This window comes from Enhydra lutris, unplaced genomic scaffold (genome assembly GCF_002288905.1).
Source record: "Enhydra lutris kenyoni isolate GAN:26980312 unplaced genomic scaffold, ASM228890v2 scaffoldscaffold44, whole genome shotgun sequence".
NCBI classification, from domain to species: domain Eukaryota; kingdom Metazoa; phylum Chordata; class Mammalia; order Carnivora; family Mustelidae; genus Enhydra; species Enhydra lutris.
The window spans coordinates 11,597,339-11,618,926 of NW_019154128.1; the positions used below are offsets into that span (position 1 = coordinate 11,597,339).

The following is a 21,588-nucleotide window of genomic DNA, read 5'->3' on the forward strand; positions in this document are numbered from 1 at the left end:
GACAGAATAATAGAAAGTGGATACCTGGGCTGGAGGTAGGAATGAGAACTGTACATGGGCACACACTATCTCGGGGATGGTGATGTTCTGAGATTGGATTTTGGTGATGGTTATATAACATTTACTAAAAGTCAATGAATTATATACTTAAATTGGGTGAATTTTATGAACTATAAATTATACCTCAATAAAACCGTAAAACAAAAAGTGTGGTCCCAGGACTAGCAGCATCAGCACAACCAGAGAATTTGTTAGTAATGCAAATTCTTGGCCCCAGTGAAGCAGAAACTGTGGGGGTGGGGCCCAGCTCGCTGTGGTTTAACAGCCTGCAACAGATTGTGATGCAGGATCAAGTTGGAGAACCATTGTTCTAGAAACAGGGAAGGTCACATGGAGATGGGGGTAGTTTGAGGTATAGTTTGTGTACATTCCGTCTACTCTGTTCCTGTAGCTTCAGGAAAGGTTTGAATTAAGGAATGTTGTAGTAGAGCTAAAGAAAATTACAGGGCAATGGTAATAAAAATAAACTGGCCTTTCATGTTCTTGCTATGTCCCCACAAGAAGCTTTATGATTGTGATGTTTGTGTACCACATATGTTAGTAAATTCCTGTGTTCTTTTAGGCTTGCTGTTATTTAACAAACATAGCATAAACAGGTTCATTTGCCATAACGACAGTGGAAGTTTAGATCCTTGAAAGGAATTATTTCTCCTAAATATTTACACAGTGTAATATAGCAGAGCCAGAAATGTGCAGTGATCCCAAAAAAGTAAAGATCTGACTATAGATAAAGAAGTAAACAGAGTAGTCAGCTGAACTGAAATTTGTTCTCTCCCTCCATCTGTTCAGTGTACCTTTAAAAACCACGATTAGGGGGTGCCTGGGTGGCTCAGCGGGTTGAAGCCTCTGCCTTCAGCTCAGGTCATGATCCCGGGGTCCTGGGATCGAGCCTTGCATCGGTCTGTCTGCTCAGCAGGGAGCTTGCTTCCCCACCCCCACTCTCTGCCTGTCTCTCTGCCTACTTGTGATCTCTGTCAAATAAATAAATAAAATCTTAAAAAAAAAAACCTTTTTTTTTTTTTAAGATTTTATTTATTTGTCAGCGAGAGAGAGAGAGAGAGAGAGCACAAGCAGGCAGAGGTGGAGAGAGAAGCAGGTTCCCCACTGAGCAAGGAGCTCGATGCGGGACTTGATCCCAGACCCTGGGATCATGACCTGAGCCGAAGGCAGCGGCTTAACCCACTGAGCCACCCAGGCATACCCCCCCCCAAAATAAAACAAAAACCACCATTAGAAAATTTGTTGATCTAGAATAGTATCGTATGCCTGGCTTGTATGTTTAGGTTTGTCCCTCCACCCCTCCAAACATTATCTGGGTGGCCAAAGGAAATTTTGAAGGTTGTGGCTACTCCAGGCTGCTATCTGGTGCATGTGTAAGATGAAGTTCGTAGATAGGGTCTCTCTTAACAGGGGCAAGGGAGCCGGGACCGGTGATGACTTCTGCCAAGGTGTAAATTCACTTCAGAGGAAAATAGGGGTGTGGAGGGTTAGGAATAAAACAAATATGAGAAGGGAGAAAAGTAGGAATGGGTGACAAGGTATGAAAGCTAGATCAAGCCGGTCAATGTGCGTCATTTATTAGCGGAGTTCACTGAGGTTATCAGTGGTAATATTTAGAAGAGTATTAGGGAATGTAGCATAAACCATTGCTGTTTCCTTGGGACGTCTCGGTGGCTCAGTCAGTTAAGCGGCTGCCTTAGGCTTAGGTCATGATCCCGGGGTCCTGGGATCAAGTCCTGCTTCGAGATACTTGCTGAGCAGGGAGCCTGCTTCTCTCTCTGCCTCTGCCTCCCACTCTGCCTGCTTGTGCTCTCTTTCTCTCTCTCTGACAAATAAGTAAATAAATAAAATCTTGAAGAACACACACACACACACACACACACAAAGAAAAAACCATTGCTGTTTCCCAAACTTTATTCTAGTGTGGCTAAAAAGAGCTGAGCTACTACTCACTGGCAAAGTAAGTCTCAGCCTCTGTCTTTTTAATTATTGTTATTGTTATTATTTTACTTTTAATTGTCTCATTTCCTTTGCTTCTCTCCTTTTTTGTTATTATTCTTTCTTAAAACAATAATTAGTATGACATTATTGAATACTTATTATTAGCAAAATATGAGAATATTAAATCCTCTAAATTGGTAATTTCGATTCTGACTTCTGTTATTGGATGGATAATAAAAGAATAAAGTCTATGCTTAACAATCTGCACTCTTCATATTTACTAGTGGATAAACTTGCATAGACGTATAAAAGCTAGAAAAGGTGAAAAGATGAGTTAATGAGGCAAATTTTTCCCTTTGTAAGAAAATTCAACACAATTCTCTATGCAACTCTCAAATTTATATCTGAATAGAACTGCATTTGAAAAAGAGTAAACAAATACAGATAACTGGTTATTATATGAATAAGTAAAAATTGGGCAGTAAAAAATGGACAGTTTTGGAGTTAAATGTAAGAATCAGGAGAAGCATACTTTTTGGTGTGGGGTGGGGTGTTGGCTGGTAGGTTGACATCATGTTCTTTAGATCAATACATTTCAAAATGTTGATCAGAGGACATTTTCACTGTAAAATCAGGTCAGTCTTTTATTCCCTGCCCTCTTAGTTTTTGTGTCTTTTCAGTCATGAACATGGAATGTCTATAGTACTTCCGCAGACAGCCCTTTCTTCTGTAGTTGGTGTTCCTCTCTTTGCCTGATTTTCTTGTCTTGGAGGCAGGGGGCCCTGTCCTTTTGCTTATAGTCTGACACAACGTGGGCTCCCAGCCTTGTGATTGGTTGCTCCTGTGGCAGCTTTTTCTTGAGCTCCCTTAGTGGTACCATGCAGTACTTGCAACAACTTCTTATTGGTCTCAAATGTCGATGGGGGGGGCGGCGGAGAAATAAAGGAGGGATTTTTTAAAAGGAAAGCAAGTGAAGGGAAGGGAAAGAGAGACTAAAAGGGATGCTTACTGTGTAAAGTAGCGGTCATTTCTGCTGGTGCCATTCTTGGTTAGAAATAGCTTCTACCTCAGTGGAGGGACCCAGCCTCCAGATAGGAGGCAAGCTCTCCATCCTCTTTGTCTCTCAATTTGTTGATTTGCTTTCCCCATAACAGCGTTTGAAGATACCAGTGATTTTTGTCTTCTCTGTTGTTGGATGGCCCAGGGCCAGCGGCAACAGTGATTTCAGTGTAGTGTTTTGCCACACCGTGGTTCGCTGTAGAGGCTCAGCATTACTGTGCACATAAATGGCTGATGCTGAAGAGCAGAATCAGAGTCTCTCGTGAATACTCTTGGTGTATTTCTAGCATGGACAGATAGGTAGCTGGTGCTCTGTGGAACCTTAAACTCCAAATTAAAGTTCTGCTGCATAGTCACTAATTTGGGTCTACCTTTTTTGGATTTCCTTTGTGGCCAGAAAGTATTCTTTTCACCTGCTGTGGTATGGGGCACTGAAGGAAAGGTAGCCGAGGGAATTCTGTACTGTTGCAATCTTGCTCTGTGGCTAAGATACAGTAAGATGTGCATCTGGGAGTACATACACCTTTGGGAGACATTTTAAGTTCTCCCAGGCTTATTATGGTCCTCCGTGTGATTACTGTACTATTGCTAGGCTTATTCTCTTTGAAAAATGCTCATCTTCTGAAAGAAGGTTTAGAATTCTTGTTTCTTTCTTTCTTTAAACTGGTAATTGAATTCTTTCTAACTGGTCTTCCACCAGATGGTGCTAGTGTTACATAGCTAAAGATAAACTTGGCGGCTTTGAAATTTTGAGCTTGTATGCCTTCTGTCTTTCTCCTTCACCATACTTCGTTTTTTTTTTTTAGTGTTTTATCCACATACACCACTTTCCTAGCACGCTGCTGTGTCACCTCACATCTTGTATGTTGCAAGTAGTGAATTGATTTTTCCTTGGCGATCATGAAGGATAACTTAGGTGGTGGGTTCGGAGGCCAGGGACTGAGTAAAACTTAAGGATATATAGTATGTAATTTCTTGTAAAATTTTTTATCATACATTTGTTTCTTATCTGGTCTGTATGTACAAAATGAGACCTTACTCTTGACTTTTCTGCTTGGCCACCTTTTATGTTACAGCAATATCATAAAATGTTATCGTTTGAGATCTAGAAGCCATGTTTGGAAGTTTTTACTAACAAGTGACATGTTTACCCAGATTTAGTTCAAAATAACTTTAATTACTATACAAAACAGTTTGGTAGAATAAAAGAAAATGTTGGGCATTATGTGATATCAGATTTCCTGGGCAATTAACAATTGTTATTTTAGACTTAATTTCTAAACTTTTTCTGTTTACAAATATTAAAAGGCTATTGCCAAAAAATCTAGAGTTAAAGGAATAACTCATTTAAATACTATTAACATTATATATATAAGCCTTCTCTTTTCTTCTTTTTATATAGATCTATATTTTAAAATATCAGAGTTGTTTTCATATCATAGTCATATAACCAGTTTTTTTCACCTAGTATTTTGTAACCAATTTTTAGCGACAATATAGGTTTTCATTTAATGAACCCTTTAATGATATGTGTTTTGATTTTCAGTTTCTTTCAGTAAAAGCTTGACTAGCACGTTTTCATTTTTTGTGTATTTAAGATCTCTTTTGTATGAATTCTTAAAAATGTAATAGCTGATTCAGAAAGAATGCATGTTTTTATAACTTGATCTATATTTTCAAGCTACCATCTGAAAGAATTCTATAGTTTAAACGTCTTTAACAGCAAATGATTTTCCTTGTTTCTTTGCTTCCTTATCACCAGGTTACCCTGGTTTTTAAAGCAACTAGTTACTCTTCATTTGAGACTCCCTGAAATGGCAATTCATCACTAAATTCTAGAACCTAAAATTGTTTTGATATTTTCTTAGAAATAAGCTTTATCCTTTAAACATTAAATCCTAGACCCCCCTTTTTTCATGGTGGTTTGGTTTTGGCTTTGTCTCCTACCCCCTAAAAGTACAACAGCCATCCTTTCATACTTCAGAATGGGTTTCTCTTGTGCAAAGCACAGAATCAAGGTCTCTGTTGGCTGTTTTAGCACTTTCTGTTACTTGTTGGGAAACTTAGCTCAAGCCATTACTTTTTCCGTATGAATGTTTCTCAGTCTGAAAATTTGGAAGAATGGTTTTTAGATAAATTGTTTTTAAAAACTTTAGTGAAATTAATTGTGCATTTAATGTAGTAGCTATTTAGTGCATGTTTTTTGGTGGGCAGAAGGAAGAAAAGAAAGCTTGTTATGTAACAGTAAATTTTGAAGAATTCTAATGTACTTTTGAAAAGAAGAACACATCAGTTTTTTTTTTTTAAGATTTTATTTATTTGACAGAGATCACAAGTAGGCAGGGGGGGGGGAAGCAGACTCCCCGCTAAGCAGAGAGCCCGATGTGGGGCTCCATCCCAGGACCCTGAGATCATGACCTGAGCTGAAGGCAAAGGCTTAACCCACTGAGTCACCCAGGCACACCAAGAACACATCAGTTTTTATTGATTTAAGTACTCTATCTTGGCTGATTTTGATAACTTAATAAAAAACTGCATTTTCATTTAAATAGATTACCTTTGAATTTCTCCTGTTAACATAAGGAAGCATGTGATTTATTTTAAAATAAGAGAAAACACCAAAGCTCTTTTTGTATTTGGGAAATGGGGAGAAGAGAGGAGACATCATGGAATTTTGTAAATGAATGTGAAAACTATTAGTCTAATAACTTAAAAAAACAAACGGCTGGTTTTCCTGTCTCATGAAAAGAGTCCCCACCCGACCCCATCTCAGTTTGGTAAAAGAAATTGCCATTCTCAAAAAAAAAAAAAAAAAAAAAAATTGCCGTTCTCTTTATTGTCAGAACAAATAGTCACTATAAGAAAACTACTTGCAAACTGGGTTTTATTTTTTTTTAAGATTTTATTTATTTATTTGACAGAGAGAGAGGTCACAAGCAGGCAGAGAGGCAGGCAGAGAGAGGGGGGAAAGCAGGCTCCCTGCTGAGCAGAGAGCCCGATGTGGGCTTGATCCCAGGACCCTGAGATCATGACCTGAGCCAAAGGCAGAGGCTTAACCCATTGAGCCACCCAGGTGCCCCAACAAATTGGGTTTTAAAAGATTCATCAACATACAATCTGTTTTCGCAGAAGACACTTACAAATTCTGTAATTTAAACATATCTTTTCAAAAAATAAAATTACTGATAAATGATCAGTTTATGTAATGTCATTGAATTTAACTTGAGATATAACAATTTAGCATTTTTAATGTAGAGTTTTTATTAAAAAATTTAAAAATGAATTTAAAAGTATATGCATCCATATACTGGGCATTTCACTTACTTTTTAGTTTTGGCTGTGTGGTTTGTATTTTTTTTTTTTTAATTAAAAAAAGACCCTAAAATCGTGCTGAATTTGATTAAGTGCTTTTAGAAATACATATTCAATTATAGACTATTAGCGCATTAACATATATATTAAGTAAAATGTAAGTCTGGTTGTAGCTTCTGAAATTTACTTACATATTTTTAACACTTGAGATGCTATATGTATATATTTAAGTATTTGTGTGCACTAGCAATTTGAAGGGGCTTCAGAGCACTGTAATAATATTGAACCTTCAGTTCATTTACAACTATGTCAGTTAAATTCTCCCCAAATAATAAATTCTGCTCAGAATCTTGTCTGGTTTATGGCAAAATAAATAAAGTAATCAAATTGCTAAGATTATGCACCCAGTTTCTTTACATCTGAGAAAAATTAGTTTTGTGGAATGTAATATTTATTAAATCGTGAGCTGTCTGAATTTTATGTAAAGTTCATTTTTGCTTTTCTCAAAATATATTAGAGATAATTGGAATACTTTTCCATAGCTTATTGGGAAACTTGCAATAAACAGAAAGTGGCTTAGAAAATCTAGCATATTTTTTGAGTGTCTATCTTTGACATCCAAATGGGAATGAACAAAATGGGGGTGGGAGCATTATAAACACTTATTCTTTGCAAATTCTCCTGAAAAAAATCATCACCACTCCCAGCTTGATTTGTTTCATTTAGTTCTTGCCACATAAACTTCTTAGGTCCTTATATGTTGTATATTGAAGAAATCAGTGTTGAGGGTTTTTTTGTTCATTTAGATTATTGGAGCATTCTGTTCTACGCTTAGAAGTGACCTGTTTATTGGACCCATGCTATCTAATAACTAAAGCATATGAAATTTACTACGTTTTGTATTGATTTAATATTAACGTTAATCTAAAATATTTCAGTGCAGTGTGTCACATCTGTTTTGTATTCCTCTGTTTAAAAGAAGTGGCAGTGTGGTATTTGGAGGAATATTTATTATCTGAGTGTTTTTCTTTGCAACAATTTCCCTCAGTCTATTGAGAATTATAACTTCCAAGAGACAGTGAATCACCCAGCAAATTCTCAGGTACCAAACTGCTAAAAGCCACAGTTAACTGGAATTTTTATTTACCACTTCATTACCCTTTACTTAACAGTGGCAATTTTGAAGCCTTTTTAAAATGATAGAAAATAAATCTGTGGTGAAATTTTTTAAAATATTCTTTCCCTTAATAATCAGTCCAGCCTATACTTCATGGATACTCTAGGTTTTTTCAAGAAAAAAACTTTGTTAGACTGTTGATTTGTGTTTGAAACCAGTTTTCCATGACCAGTGACTGAATATTCTTACCCTGTGATGGTGCTTCCTAACTTTTTGAGGGGTTATGGGTTTTAAGTAATCACTGAAAACTATAATCCCATTTCCTAGACAAAAATGCATAGACACCATATTTTGTATGCAGTTTTAGTTAATCCTGTTTCTCCCTATCCAGAAGATCATGGGCCTCTGGTTAGAAACTGCCACTATAATGGAACTGAAAAATCCCTTCTAGAGTGTTGGTTTTAACATCCTGTTATGCCACATTAAGAGTTTTCTTCACTTCAAGCTTTATTTGACATTACGTTTTCTCCTTCATCATTACATAGTAGAAGTTAAGCAGAATCTGTATCTTATTTTGGAGAAAAAGCACAATTACCTTTTAATTTTAAAGTGCATATTTGAAACTGTAGAATATATTTGGCCTTCTAGGTGCTTTAGATTCTACCTTAGACACATAAGAAAGGAAGAAGATGGTTTTTCCGTAAAAAGGTGTTATTACACTTATTGTTTAGCACAACAGTATGGGTTTTCATTTTAATGAGAGGTTTAAAGCTATTCAGGGGCGCCTGGGTGGCTCAGTGGGTTAAGCCTCTGCCTTCGGCTCAGGTCATGATCTCAGGGTCCTGGGATCAAGTCCCACATCGGGCTCTCTGCTCAGCGGGGAGCCTTGCTTCCTCCTCTCTCTCCCTGCCTGCCTCTCTGCCTACTCGTGATCTCTCTCTCTGTCAAATAAATAAATAAAATCTTTAAAAAAAAAAAAAAGCTATTCAGAAGTTGTTTGTGTGTGCTGGTTAAGAGTGTAACTTAGGTTTAAAGCAGATTAGGGTTCAAATTCAACTCAGTAGTTTACCAACCAAGTGACCTTGGGCATATTACTTATCTGTTAAAAAAATCCCCATAAAAGGATTAAATGAGATAAAGTCTATAAAGTGGTTGATTTTGTACTTTGTGTGTAATATGCACTCAGTTACCTCTTTCTGTATGATGATGGTAGTATTGATGATGGTAAACAATTACAGAGTGTTCATTTTTCCTATTAGGAAATTTAGGACAGTAGACTTGGTTGCAAAAAATACATAAAATCTTCATATTCCCCAAAATAATCTTCTGAAGTCTTGATGGCTTATAATTGTTGTCAAAGTTCAGTCAAGAATTCTTCAAAGTTGGGTAGCAAGCTAACTATTTTCACACTTTTCTTATCAGTGTTCAGCTGTTACAGTGAGGCAATATGTTAAAAGTTACCCACTAAACTTGTCTCACAATTAAAGTAAATATTGAGGAACAGAGAAAGGAAGACGTTTCTAAGAGTGGATTAAAAAGCATAAACATGTTTCTGCTTTTGAGTCTTGACACCTGGCTGGTCTCATGGTAAAGCCACAGGTATCATGAATACTTCGGGTAGATAATGTTCCTTTGCATATTATGTCATAAAGAATACCTCCAACTTAGGGGCACCTGGGTGGCTTAGTTGGTTAAGTGTCTGACTTCAGCTCAAGCCATGATCTCAGGGTCCTGGGATCAAGCCCTGTGTCTGGCTCCCCGCTCAGTGGGGAGTCTGCTTCTCCCTCTCTCTCTGTCCCTCCCCCCACTTATGTGCTCACACGTGTCTCTTTCTCTAAGAAATAAATAAAATCTGAAAAAAAGAATACCTGTAATTTAAAAATGTTGAAGGAGTGAAGTAGTGATGTCAACCACTGTATACTTGTCCACTGTAAAAGAGTGTTCCCACCGTGGTTTGAAAAGTATTTGGAGCCGAAGAAAGGATAATGTGTGTTATGTTTTGATTAAATAATGGTTTAATACCTGCCTGAAGTGAAAGTCTTCAAGTTTACTAAAAGGATGATTTCAGGCCCTCCTGAAAAGAAGTGGGATAATATCCTGTCTGATCCGTTTCCTTTTCACATTTGTGGTTGTTCATTATAATTGAGTAATAATCATGGCAGTGTTTATGGCAGTGATTTTTTATATACCCACATGTGCACATATCCACTCACATGTATGTGTTCTCCATAATACTTTAGAATGATTAATTCAGTTGGGAGTCATAGTAACAGATTATGAACAGAAGAGAATCTCAGTATATTCTGGAAATTCAAAGTTTGTATTAGGGGAAAGGGTCCATTGTGTTCATCTATAAACTGTGTCCTTACTACTGACAGGAAACAACTCAATGAATTTGTTATGGATTTAAACCTGTGTATTTCCTCTGTGAAGAACACAAACCTTACTTGATCACTTTATGAAAAATTATATGCTACAGGTACCACTGAAATATAAAGAAAGCACTTTGCACTGCAGTTCTTTTTCTTATAATGCCCAGTCTTATTCATTAATTTTCTTTGACAGGGAGAGAGTTTGGAAAATCATATTTCCCCTTTTCTTTCTTCTCAGTATCGTCAGTGAAGCAGGGGCGTCAATCTACAGTGTCAGCCCTGAAGCTAACAAAGAGATGCCAGGGCTGGACCCTAATTTGAGAAGTGCAGGTAAGAAACTATGGGCCATCACAAAGGTGTGTGGTTTTGATATTTTGAAGGACTTTTATTTTTAGCAAGCAAGAAAATTTAGAAGATATATGCATACAAATTAGCATGTTAGGAAGAAAATGGTTGATTGGAATAGTAGTTGAAATTATGGAAAAGAAGAGGAAGAATACTGTTTTTAAAGAGTATATTAAGGGGCGCCTGGGTGGCTCAGTTGTTAAGCATCTGCCTTTGGCTTAGGTCATGATCCCGGCGTCCTGGGATGGAGCCTCGATTATATTCCCTGCTCAGTGGAGAGCCTGCTTCTCCTTCTACCACTCCCCCTGCTTATGTTCCCTCTCTCACTGTCTCTCTCTCTCTGTCAAATAAATAAAATCTTTAAAAAAAAGAAAGGTATAATAAAAAATTAGCCCAAAACATCTTTAGTAAAATTAGGTGCTTAAGTATTAATGATAAAATTAATAAAATACTCCAGATCTCTTATTACTACTACAAAATATTTATTACAGCTTTTTATTGACAAAAAAATAATATATTAACCTAAATATATATAAACACGCACAGCTTCTTGCTATTTGTCGAATGATCAGTTTCTCTTATCTTGCTAATGGGGCAGTCATTAATGTTTAACACAGCCTGCTTTGATTTTAGTTGTATTAAGTTGCTTTGGTTTCTGTTTTGTGGAATAGTTAAAATCTTGTGTGTGAAGAAATTGAGATACTTTCATACATCTAGTGAAAGTAATTTGTATTATAAGCAAATTATTAAATCTGGTAGAGCATCTCTCTGTGTGATAGTGGGATATTTAGACTACTTTGTTAGAAGGGACTTTTTCATTTAAAATTTTTCCTTAAGGGGCATCTGGGTGGCTCAGTTGATTAAGCGTCTGCCTTTGGCTTTGGTCATGATCCTGGAGTCTGGAGATAGAGCCCCACATTGGGTTCCCTGCTCAGCAGGGAGTCTGCTTCTCCCTCCTCTGTCCCTTACCCTCTCTTGTGTTCTTGTGCACTTTCTCTCTCTCTCAAATAAGTAAAATCTTTAAAAAAGTAAAATTTTCCTTAAATATTCTCATCAGGTTTCATTGGCTGTTATTGAAATCTATACTTGGAGATACATATTTGAAAATTTTTGCATTAGTCTGAGGCTAAAAACCTATTTCTTACATTCAAAAGAGCTTATAGTTTCCCTTCAGTTGTTTGTTCCATGATATCCTCTGTCTAAAATGATCTTCTCAAACTCAGATCCCAGCTCAAAATCTTGGTCCTTCTGTGAGGCTTTTTCCTATCACAACAGCTCAGTGTGGTCTCTGCCTGCTTGCCTGTGCTCTTTTGGTACTGACCTTGTAATAACAATAGCAGTAATAGTAGTAGGAGGAGATACAGTAATCATAGTGGGAGCTGCTAATACTAATCTTTTAAAGCACTTAATATAGGTGAAACATTGTGGTAAATGCATTACCAGGATTATTTTGTTTTATTCTTATAAACCAAGGCTTAAAGTGTCCACATAATCAATAAGTGCATATATAATCCTTGTGTACTTGTATAATAAAAGGATACTTTTTTAAATTAAAAGATAAAATTCAGGGGTGCCTGGGTGGCTCAGTCAGTTGTGTCCAACTCTTAATTTTGGCTCAGGTAATGATCTCAGGGTTCTGAGATCGAGCCCCACGTTGGGGTCCACACTGAGTGTGGAGACTGTTTAAGATTCTCTCTTCCTCTCCCTCTGCCCCTCTCCCACTCTCTCTCTGTCAAAAAATAAATTAAAATTCAATTCAGAACCTTTCAAGTTGGCACTGAAAGGGAATCTTCCAAAAGAACATTTGAAAGAAATATTGCCTAGGGAGTGGCAGTCTCTCAGACCTCCCCCTGCTAAGGGGGCTGCTGTTTCCTCTTCACCACTGGCCTATGTGGGTGCGTAACTGTCAACGGTGTTACAGGTGAGACAAGATTGTAACATTCCAACAAGACTGTCTGAAAATAGGGGATAATAAAAAGAAGAATTATTATATGGCCCGAATTACTCAGATTCCAAAGTCTGGTTGTGTCTTCAATTTGGGATTCACTGCAGGTATGCCTTCCTGCTATGTCTCAGCTTGCTTTCACCTGGCAATGACTATGTTGATCCCTGTCAACTCAAAACATCCGCATAGACATTTTGAGCCTTCAAGAACTGATCCTGGAAGCAATTATTGAAAGAAGGTCAGAGTTTCCACGCTAGGTTTTCTAGAGTTCACTTCTTCCTCAATTCTTCATTTCTAGTGATTGATGGCAGGGATGACTTTATAATTCATATGAGACCTGTCCTACCTATGGGTGTGGGTTTTCCTTTTCAGCCCTCCATAAGTTTACTATAGCAGAATATAACAGAACCTTAACATTCATGCAGTATTAAACATATGTAAGAAGATAACGTTCATATTACTGTATCTTCTTGACCAGTTTGTCAGCTTACTGAGAGCAGAGGTTATCCTTATATATTCTTACAGTCCCCCATAATAAGTTCATTATACTGGAGAGGCATTTAAATTGGATAGAATAGTAGGTAGGTCATATTAAAATGTTTATTATGGATTTCTGATTTAAAATAGAAGATTGAGTATTCCTTTACTCCCTTCTGAACTCCCATAAAAGTGACAGTAGCGTGATGGAAAGAAGGCACAAACTTACTAGGGCAAGGAAGGGAGAGGAAAGAACAGCAATAATCGTTTTGAAATGGGAAAGCAAATGGCTGAATAATAAGTGATCTAGCCAACTTGAGAAAGTTGAATACTAACACAGAAAGGTAGAAAACCAGGAACTAATCTGAAATGATCATGGAAGCCTTATAGGTTCAGGAAATGCATGCACCAAGTTACCTTTAGAAGTATCTTGGGAGGGCTGCACGTAGGCCTAAGTGAGAGGATTGATTGAAAGTTCTGTGTAGAAAGCAGTTGGACGCAATTAAACACAGAATACCCTTTAACCCAGCAATTCCACTCCTCAGTATATACTCAAAAGAGTTGAAAACAAGGACTCAAACAAATACGTGTACGCAGTGCTCGTAGCAGCACTGTTCACATAGCCAAAAGCTGGAAACAAACCAAATGTCCATCACTGGATGGATGGATAAACGAAAGGTGATATATCCATACAACAAGCTATTATTTTTAGTCACAACAAAGAATGAGCACTGACGTGTGCCATAACGTGGGTGAACCTTGAAAACATGCTAAGTGAAAGAAGCCAAACACAAAAGGCCACGTACTGTATGGTTACATTTATATGAAATGTCTAGAATAAGGCTAACCTATAGATGCAGAAAGCAGGCACTGGGAAGAGGAGAAAATGAAGAGGGACTACTTTAATGGGTATGGGGTTTTCTTCTGGGGCACTAAAACCGTTTTGGAACTTGGTAGAAGTGGTGGTGTGTACAATAGTGTAAGTGTAATAAATGCCACTGAATTGTACACTTGGAAATAGTTAATTGTATGTTATGTGAATTTCACATCAATTAAAAAACCAAAATTGTTAGATCTCCTGTTCCACACAGTTGAGTGATTCTCCTTCTTTCATCTTTGTAGAAGACTGGAGATTTTTTCCTCTGGAGAGGGTTAAATAGTCTCTCTGCTGGAGGACACAGGTTATACATAATAATGGGGATAGCTGCTGAAAAAAGACAGATTAAATAATTATTTACATGCTGATGTAGAGATCTTAAGCCTAATCTTCCATGCAAGAGATAGGGGAAGACTGACCTGCACAAGAGAAAATACCTAATGAAACTGAGATCAGAGGTCCACAAGAAATGAGCCAAATCACCATAAAATGAAGCCCACAGTTGATAAACTTCACATTTAGGCAAAGCACTTACAGTCAGCTTTTTGGTACCCTTGCCCTGGTGGACAGTCAAGGGTCACCTATCATGTGAGGAGACTTAACACTGTTGAAGACAGATGTGGCGGTAGTGCAAAAGCCACTGAGAGGAAGTAAAGACTATATAGAAGGAAGGAAAACTTTTACATCCTTAGAGAAAAGAAAGGTATTTTATTCACTTAAATGAACTTGACATAAAGTAATATTCACCCTTTTTAGGTGAATTCTTGAATTTATCTGTGAATTTTGAAAAGCTTAAACTAATCAGGTTACCACAACCCCTGACACTACAATTAAGATAAAGAATATTTTTATCTGGCCAACAGATTAGTCTGCTTCTTATTCAAAAATGAAATTATTAATTAGGGGATCAAGATCATTTATTGAAACAACATTTTAATAAGTTTTATAATGAAAAAATTCTTATTTGGAATTGCTGAATGAAAAAACAGCATGGAAAGTCTTATGTCTTAAGTCTGATGGCAAGGAGAAGGGGAAAATGAGGGGAGTATGGGCCTTTACAAATAAAAATTTTCACTTTGATATTCCTAGATAACAAAATAAGGTAAATTTTTAGGAGAATGCAGTTTAGTACAGTCTTTCAAGCATTAAGTTTGTTTGCTTTAGAATGGCTTTTAGATTCTAGATATTTCAGAGTACTGAAGACCAAAACCCATAGAACCCTTTTTCTCCTTTGGATAGAAAATACATTTTGAATGAGGGGGGTGTTGCTTTCAGGGTCACGTCATGTGGTTGTGCAGGTCTGTGCACGAGACATCCTGCCTAACTATAGGAGGTAGCTCTGCTTACGGACCTATGAGAGCACTCAGTCTCTCGCCTCTCCTTTGGGTATAACTAACCTATTTTTTCCTTTAATGCTTAACTTTTTGTTCAGTAGCGGTTTAGTTGTCTCCCTTTCCAAACTGAGTTACATTATTACCATTTAACAGATTACCGTATATTAAAGATGAAATTCCTATGTGTATTTTTAGTCCTCTTTTCCTTGGTCTCACTTTGCCACAGTGCAAGACTCTCAAGTTACGGTGGCTTATGATGTGACTTGCTTTAATCTTTTTTTAATTGTACTTTTCTTATGCATATCCTTTTTTCCATATACACTTTGGAGCCATTTAATTGAAATTCTGTTAAATTGGCACCTTCATCCAAGTTCTGTACACTTTATTACTCACAGGCAGCGCACATACACACACAGAGTAAATGGATTGCCCTTCACAATATTTTCTTATTGGTTGTTGATGGCATATGGTACTCTATCAGTTATTGCCTGGGTGTTTTTATTTTTATTTATTTATTTATTTATTTATTAAAATTTTTTATTTATTTGACAGACAGATCACAAGTAGGCAGAGAGAGAGAGAGAGAGAGAGAGAGAGGAGGAAGCAGGCTCCCTGCTGAGCAGAGAGCCCGATGTGGGAATCGATCCCAGGACCCTGAGATCATGACCTGAGCTGAAGGCAGAGGCTTTAACCCACTGAGCCACCCAGGCGCCCTGCCTGGGTGTTTTTAAACCAGCCAATTGAAATCTGAGTTCTGATCTTTTTTCAGTTGACTTGTTTGGGTTTTCTAAAGCAGTCGAACATCATCAGTAAATAGTAATCTAGTTTCAATCTGTAAGGACCTATTTAGCCAGAGCGATGCCATTGATGCCATCCAGTTAAACAGTGATTTTGTTGTTTATGCAGTAAAACTTAAACTGACCCTGCCCTCCCTGCCCAGGGGACTTACTTAAAAGCAAGTCCGGGAAACCAGTCCCAGGTAACAGAGCCTAAATACAAGGGTGGGTCAGGCCAGGTGGAGACATCCAATCAGTGGGGCACACATACTGTCTCCCTAGCTGCTGAGGAGTGTGGGCCCCACCTTTCGGGCGCCAATTCTGACCAAGGTGATAGGCTAGTTCAAATATCTACTATAGGGTAAATTGTGATTCAGTTGGTCACTTGTGTGTGACCTAGCATGACTGGGCAGCTTTCTCTGTGTGTTGCAATCTCATTGGCCGCCTGTGTGTGGCCAGGCTCAACCACATGGCCTTTGCCCTTTAAAAGTTAGTTGGCAAGGCAGAGAGGGGTCACCCTCTCTGTAAGAGGCGGCCCTGACCGGTCGGTTTGATTCTTGATGCTTGGCGCGAAATAAAGCTTTGCTTGACCTTCGCTTTGTATCAGTCTCACTCCTTTGATTATGGACCCATCAAATCTTTTCAGTAATGATACCATCTTTTTTTCCTTGTCCAGTTGTACTGACTAGAATTTTCTGAACAATGGTGAATAGTAAAAGTGACATAGAGATATATTGACATCATGTGGGCAAAATAGTATTGGTATATGCTTGGATATACTACATTGAAAAAATATATAACAGCTTCATTGAGATATAATTTAATAGCATAAAATTTGCCCTTTTAAAGTGTGTAAGTCAGTGTTTTTTTAGTATAGTCAGAATGTGCAGCCATCGCCACTATCCAATTTTAGAACATTTTCATCACTCCAAATAGATACCCAGCACCCATTAGCAGTGGGTCCTCCTTGCCCTCTTCCCCCGCCCCCTGATAAATACTGATCTACTTCCTGTCTCTATGGATTTGCCTACCGCAGACATTTCATATAAATGGAATCATTACAACATGTGGTCTTTTGTAACTGGCTTCTTTCACTATCATAATGTTTTCGGAGTTCATTCACACTGTAGCATGTATCAGCACTTCATCCCTTCCCATTGCCAAATAATTTTCCATTATTTGGGTATACCATATTTTGTTCATCCATTTATCTGCTGATGGGCATTTGAGTTGTTTTCACTTTTTTGGCTGTTATAAATCATGCTGCTATGAACATTCATATACAAAATTTTATGTGGACATATGTTTTCATTTTTCTTGAATATATACCACGCAGTAGTAAAAATTTGCGGACATATGGTTACTATGCTAAACATTTCTAGAATTTTTTTTTTTTACTTCTGTTGCTACTTTCCTCACTGTTTAGTTTCACCCTCTTTCACTGTGTCCATCTTTTCTTCTCTGTCTCACAATGTGCACATGCCCTCAACTTTTGGGCTATGACTCTTCCTTTGTCTTTGTTCTCTATGTCAGCACTCTATAAGACTTCTTTTACCTGAGCTACCTATCTGTATCCTAATTTCAGGAATCTTTTGTCAGCCCGATCATTCTCAACCTACGGGTGTGCATTACTACTGTTAATTCCTTTCTTGTTTATCCTGCCAGCACCATCTTCTCTTGAAAGTCTGGACATACAGCTTTCCAATTTTCCTTTAAACCGTGTTTAGATTCCTCCTTCGTGAACAATGAACATCCTTCAGATGAACAATGTTCATTTTCCTCTTTCTCCTATCTTCGATCTCTTCTATGCTTGCTTGAGTTTTTATGCTCTGTAGAGTGAGTAGCATCTGAAAGCAAAATACCAATTCTAGAAACATTAGGGTCTATGTAGAGGTTGTTTAGTGGGGACGTTGTAACTCCAGAGGCTCTTAGGACTTATTGGAGAATTAATGTATCATCTAGAAACTGTCATTTAGCAAATCAGTATGAACAAAGGAGATGCTAGCAGTGAACCTATTAGGAGGAACCAGGTAGAAAATAGGTTAAAGTCCTTTTCTATACTTAAAAAAAATTTTTTTAAAAAAGAAACCTGTTCACACTTAACAAATTATGCAACTGCTCTAACCAGTTTTTAAGTTTAGATTTTCGTAATGTGGGTTTTCCTGGAGGGGTAGATTTGAGAGATTTACCTATTATTAATACCTGTTTTTTTAATTTTTGGTACCTTCCTACAGTGACTGTTCTGATGCCTGTGTCTTTCACTTGGTTTTCTGTTGTGGGTTGTTGTGTTTTGTTTGTTTTGTTTTGTTTTGCTTTTAACCTGAAAGTATTTTGGCAATGTATGTATGTGAAAATCAGTCTTATTGGATTATATTTTTGAAGATTAGAATAAAGAAATGATCTTTCCTTCCAGAGACTATCAGATGTTTCCCTGGTGGTATCTACTGTCACTGTGTAATTATACATGTGATTACTGGGGGAAGCAGCTCCCCTGTAACCTGCAGCACTTGCACTCATTAACCTGTTGCGAGTTTTGACAAGAAAATGTATGTGACGGCCTTGAAGCCTAGAGTCTGCATCTTCTTCAGTGGGGAAATAGGCAGATTGTGTGACACCAGCTTATTGCTCTCTAAGCTGGCTTTGCAAGCTGCCATTGTCACTGTTTGTGAGAAGTAATAATAAAATACATGAAAAAGACTTGAATGTCCATGCAGTGGACTGAATGCTCAGAGTAGAGCTTGTCTCTGATGAAGAGGTTGTACAAATCAGTGACAGGAGGATCTGATAGTCACTTGCAAATGGTGGCTTCTGTTGCCAGACCTTGAACAGTTTAATAACACAAGAACAGGCATGGGATCTCCTTTGATGGCCTTAAAGTTTTCACTGAATGGGTTTATATTTCATCCAACTTTCTGTGTGAGAAGATGACACTGACTAGCTTTCTCGCATTTAGAAAATGAAAGCTGTTGACCCAATGTAACTATACCACTTGGGAAAAGAAAAAAAAAAGAGCTACCCTTGGACGTATCCTTAATATTCATACCAAATTTCTTTTCTCCAGCTAAATCTATCTTATAAGTTAAATTAGGTATGAAATTTTGTTACCATTTCGTAAGAAAAAGATGAGAAATGATGACCAAGTAAAAACATGACAACAGATAAAGGGATGTTGGAAGCTAACTCAGACCTCTTGACCGTGGATTGTTATGGTCAGGAAAGGGCTGTGATTTAGAACTGTGAGTGAGTGTGTTCAGAGACAAGCAGCTGAGATTCAGATCACTTCACAGTTACTCTTGCAATGACATCTAAGGCAATACAAGTGTGTTCATGAGCCAACTGACTCAGTCTCCAGTTGCAGTAAGGTATGATTCCATCCATTACTCATTACTATCAGGACCCTAGTCCTAATAACATATTTGATTTGCAAATATATGTCATAATAATGCAGGATTATTTAAAAGTGAAACAAATATTGACTTGTTCGTTAAAGTGTGAGGTGCGCTGATGTGCTCTGGTTGAAGAATGAACAGGTGATTATTTAAGTATAGCAAGTAAGTGTTACATCTCTTTTTCCAGATGTATTAACCTTTCGATCTGTTTGTGCTCCGGAATGCCTACAGATTCTGGTAACAAAAGTAATCCTGAAATTTTGCATTCACTTCTTTTGTGTGAAAAAAGGAAACTTTGAAATTTAGTCAAATTGTTGGTTTCTTTGTGTGGGAGAAGAAGGAAGGAATTAAATACTTGAATTATGAAGGCCTAACTAAGTTATTATTTGGATACTGCTTTTCACATTAAGCCATACTTATTTTCTGTTTTTTCAGTTTCCATAGCAAGGCGTGTACAAGACCCATTAGCTGAGCTGGTGAAAATCGAGCCGAAGCACATTGGAGTTGGAATGTACCAGGTAAAGCAGTGTGGGTCATTTACTTTGTGAAACCCGTCAATAGTATGCAGACTTGGCATAGTAATTAAGTGTCGGTGGGAATACCTTCCCATTTTCAGAGGTTACACAGTTGATGGGAAGGTAGTTAGGAGTTATGTTATTAGAGAAGGGGGGAGTTTTTCTTTTTTTTCTTTTCCTTTTTTGGTGTTTATGGTTTGGATTAAGATTTAGAATTGACTGTAGTCATATTTAAAGACTATTAAAACATTAGATCAGACTAGTAACGTAATCCAGAGAGCCTCTCCCTTTACCATTATTGTAAAAAAAGAGAGTAAATGGAGCAAGGGGGGTATGTTGGTTCTTTGTGTAAGCCAGTATGAAATATTGATCTTTATTGATCTTTCAGGAAAAAGCCTTTGGTACCTACTGTGCCTTATTTTTTTTTCTGGTTCCTATTTCTATTTGATTATTATAATGAATTTTTGCTCATTATCCAGTATGATCTATCCATTATCCAGTAAGAGCCTTTCAGTTGTTACTGTGTAGCAGTAGTAGTAGTGGCGCTTATTACTATCACTGTATTTTCAGTTCTTGAGGTTGTGTGTGTGTTCATTGGGCAATTGAGGACAACACTAAATCTTGGCAAAGTGAATCCATGATATCTTGTCTTCAGAAACCTCAAGTTGAATTATTTTTCTTTTCAATGAAAGTCTTTTTAGAATCTGAAATAAAATACTATCTTTTGTATAATTTTCATGGGACTTGAATGATAGGTTCTGTACTATTCTCTAAGAAATGTATTAGGGCATGGATCTGTGACCACTAGAAATAGAAGAGGTCTTAGAAATCATATAACCCTACCCCTTCATTTGACAGAAAAGGAAGCTGTGTCCCAGAGTAGTTAGGATTTTTACCCAGATTCACACATTGACAAGCCTAGACTAACTTGTCACATATTGAATTTAACTGGGAGTATTCCCATTTTATAGCAAATTAGACTAAGAGACACCTACACCTTTGACTTGACTCGTTCATTTGGGAAGGATAGTTGCTGAAGGGGTAGATCTAGCTATATAGCTAGGTAAAAATGCCTAGTATTTAAAGAGTATAACTTTAACAGTTTTATTACATAGGTATTTTAGTTAAGAGGAATTATAACTGTATTAATTCAAGACGAAGTTATGGAATACCTCAGCAAGGTAGTAGAACAAAGAAAAGAAAAGGAGAAGCCAAACTCATAGAACCAAGGCAGGCTAATAAGCTATTGACAACAAAGAAGTCTTTAGTAAATAGCAGAAACTTAGCCTCCAGATTCTTCAGAGATACAGCATTTAACATGAAAGAGTTCATCGTTCCAACAGCAGTAAGAAGAAATGGAAGAGCTTTAAGCAAGGGAATGTTATGATCTGATTTGTATTTTTAAACATTGGCTCTGGCTAATCTGGGGAGAATGACGTAGAAAGGAAGAAGAGAAGCAGTAAGACCAATTCAGAGGCTGTTACACTAGTTCTGGTGAGAGATGGTGGTGGCTCGGACAAAGTTAATAGCGGTAGAAATGGAAAGCAGTTAGATCTGTTTTGTAAGGCCTACTTGATAATAAGTGGAGGAAAGGGAGTTTGCTCCGGGAGTCCTAGTATGTGGATGATGCCTGACAGAACAGATTTGGTGGTGATAAGATCAGTAATTCAGTTTTGGACATGTTAAGTTGAGATGCCTATAAGAAATCCAAAAGATGTCAAATAGAAGTTGGATATGCAAGTCTGAGATATAAAGGAATAGCCATATTAACATTGGAGTACAGACTTTCCTGCAAATAATGACACTGAGAAAGTGATCAAGATGGTAAGCTGAGCTTATGATATCCTTTAGTTCTGCCACCACTATTACTGGCATATCCATGATTCCACCTTCTTTAAGATGACAGAGAAGCGGGGCGCCTGGGTGGCTCAGTGGGTTAAGCCGCTGCCTTCGGCTCAGGTCATGATCTCAGAGTCCTGGGATCGAGCCCCGCATCGGGCTCTCTGCTCGGCAGGGAGCCTGCTTCCTCCTCTCTCTCTGCCTGCCTCTCTCCCTACTTGTGATCTCTC

The 21,588-nt window shown here is 37.6% G+C and overlaps 1 protein-coding gene across 1 annotated transcript in view; it reads left to right on the forward strand.

The window, feature by feature from the left end:
* Nucleotides 1-21,588, forward strand: part of LOC111155851 (S1 RNA binding domain 1) — a 204,471-nt gene that overhangs the window by 95,335 nt on the left and 87,548 nt on the right. Inside the window, exons 15-16 of the mRNA XM_022516271.1 lie at nt 10,100-10,191; nt 19,440-19,522. Coding sequence (XP_022371979.1) covers nt 10,100-10,191; nt 19,440-19,522 — 175 coding nt within the window. The remainder of the gene's footprint in view (nt 1-10,099; nt 10,192-19,439; nt 19,523-21,588) is intronic.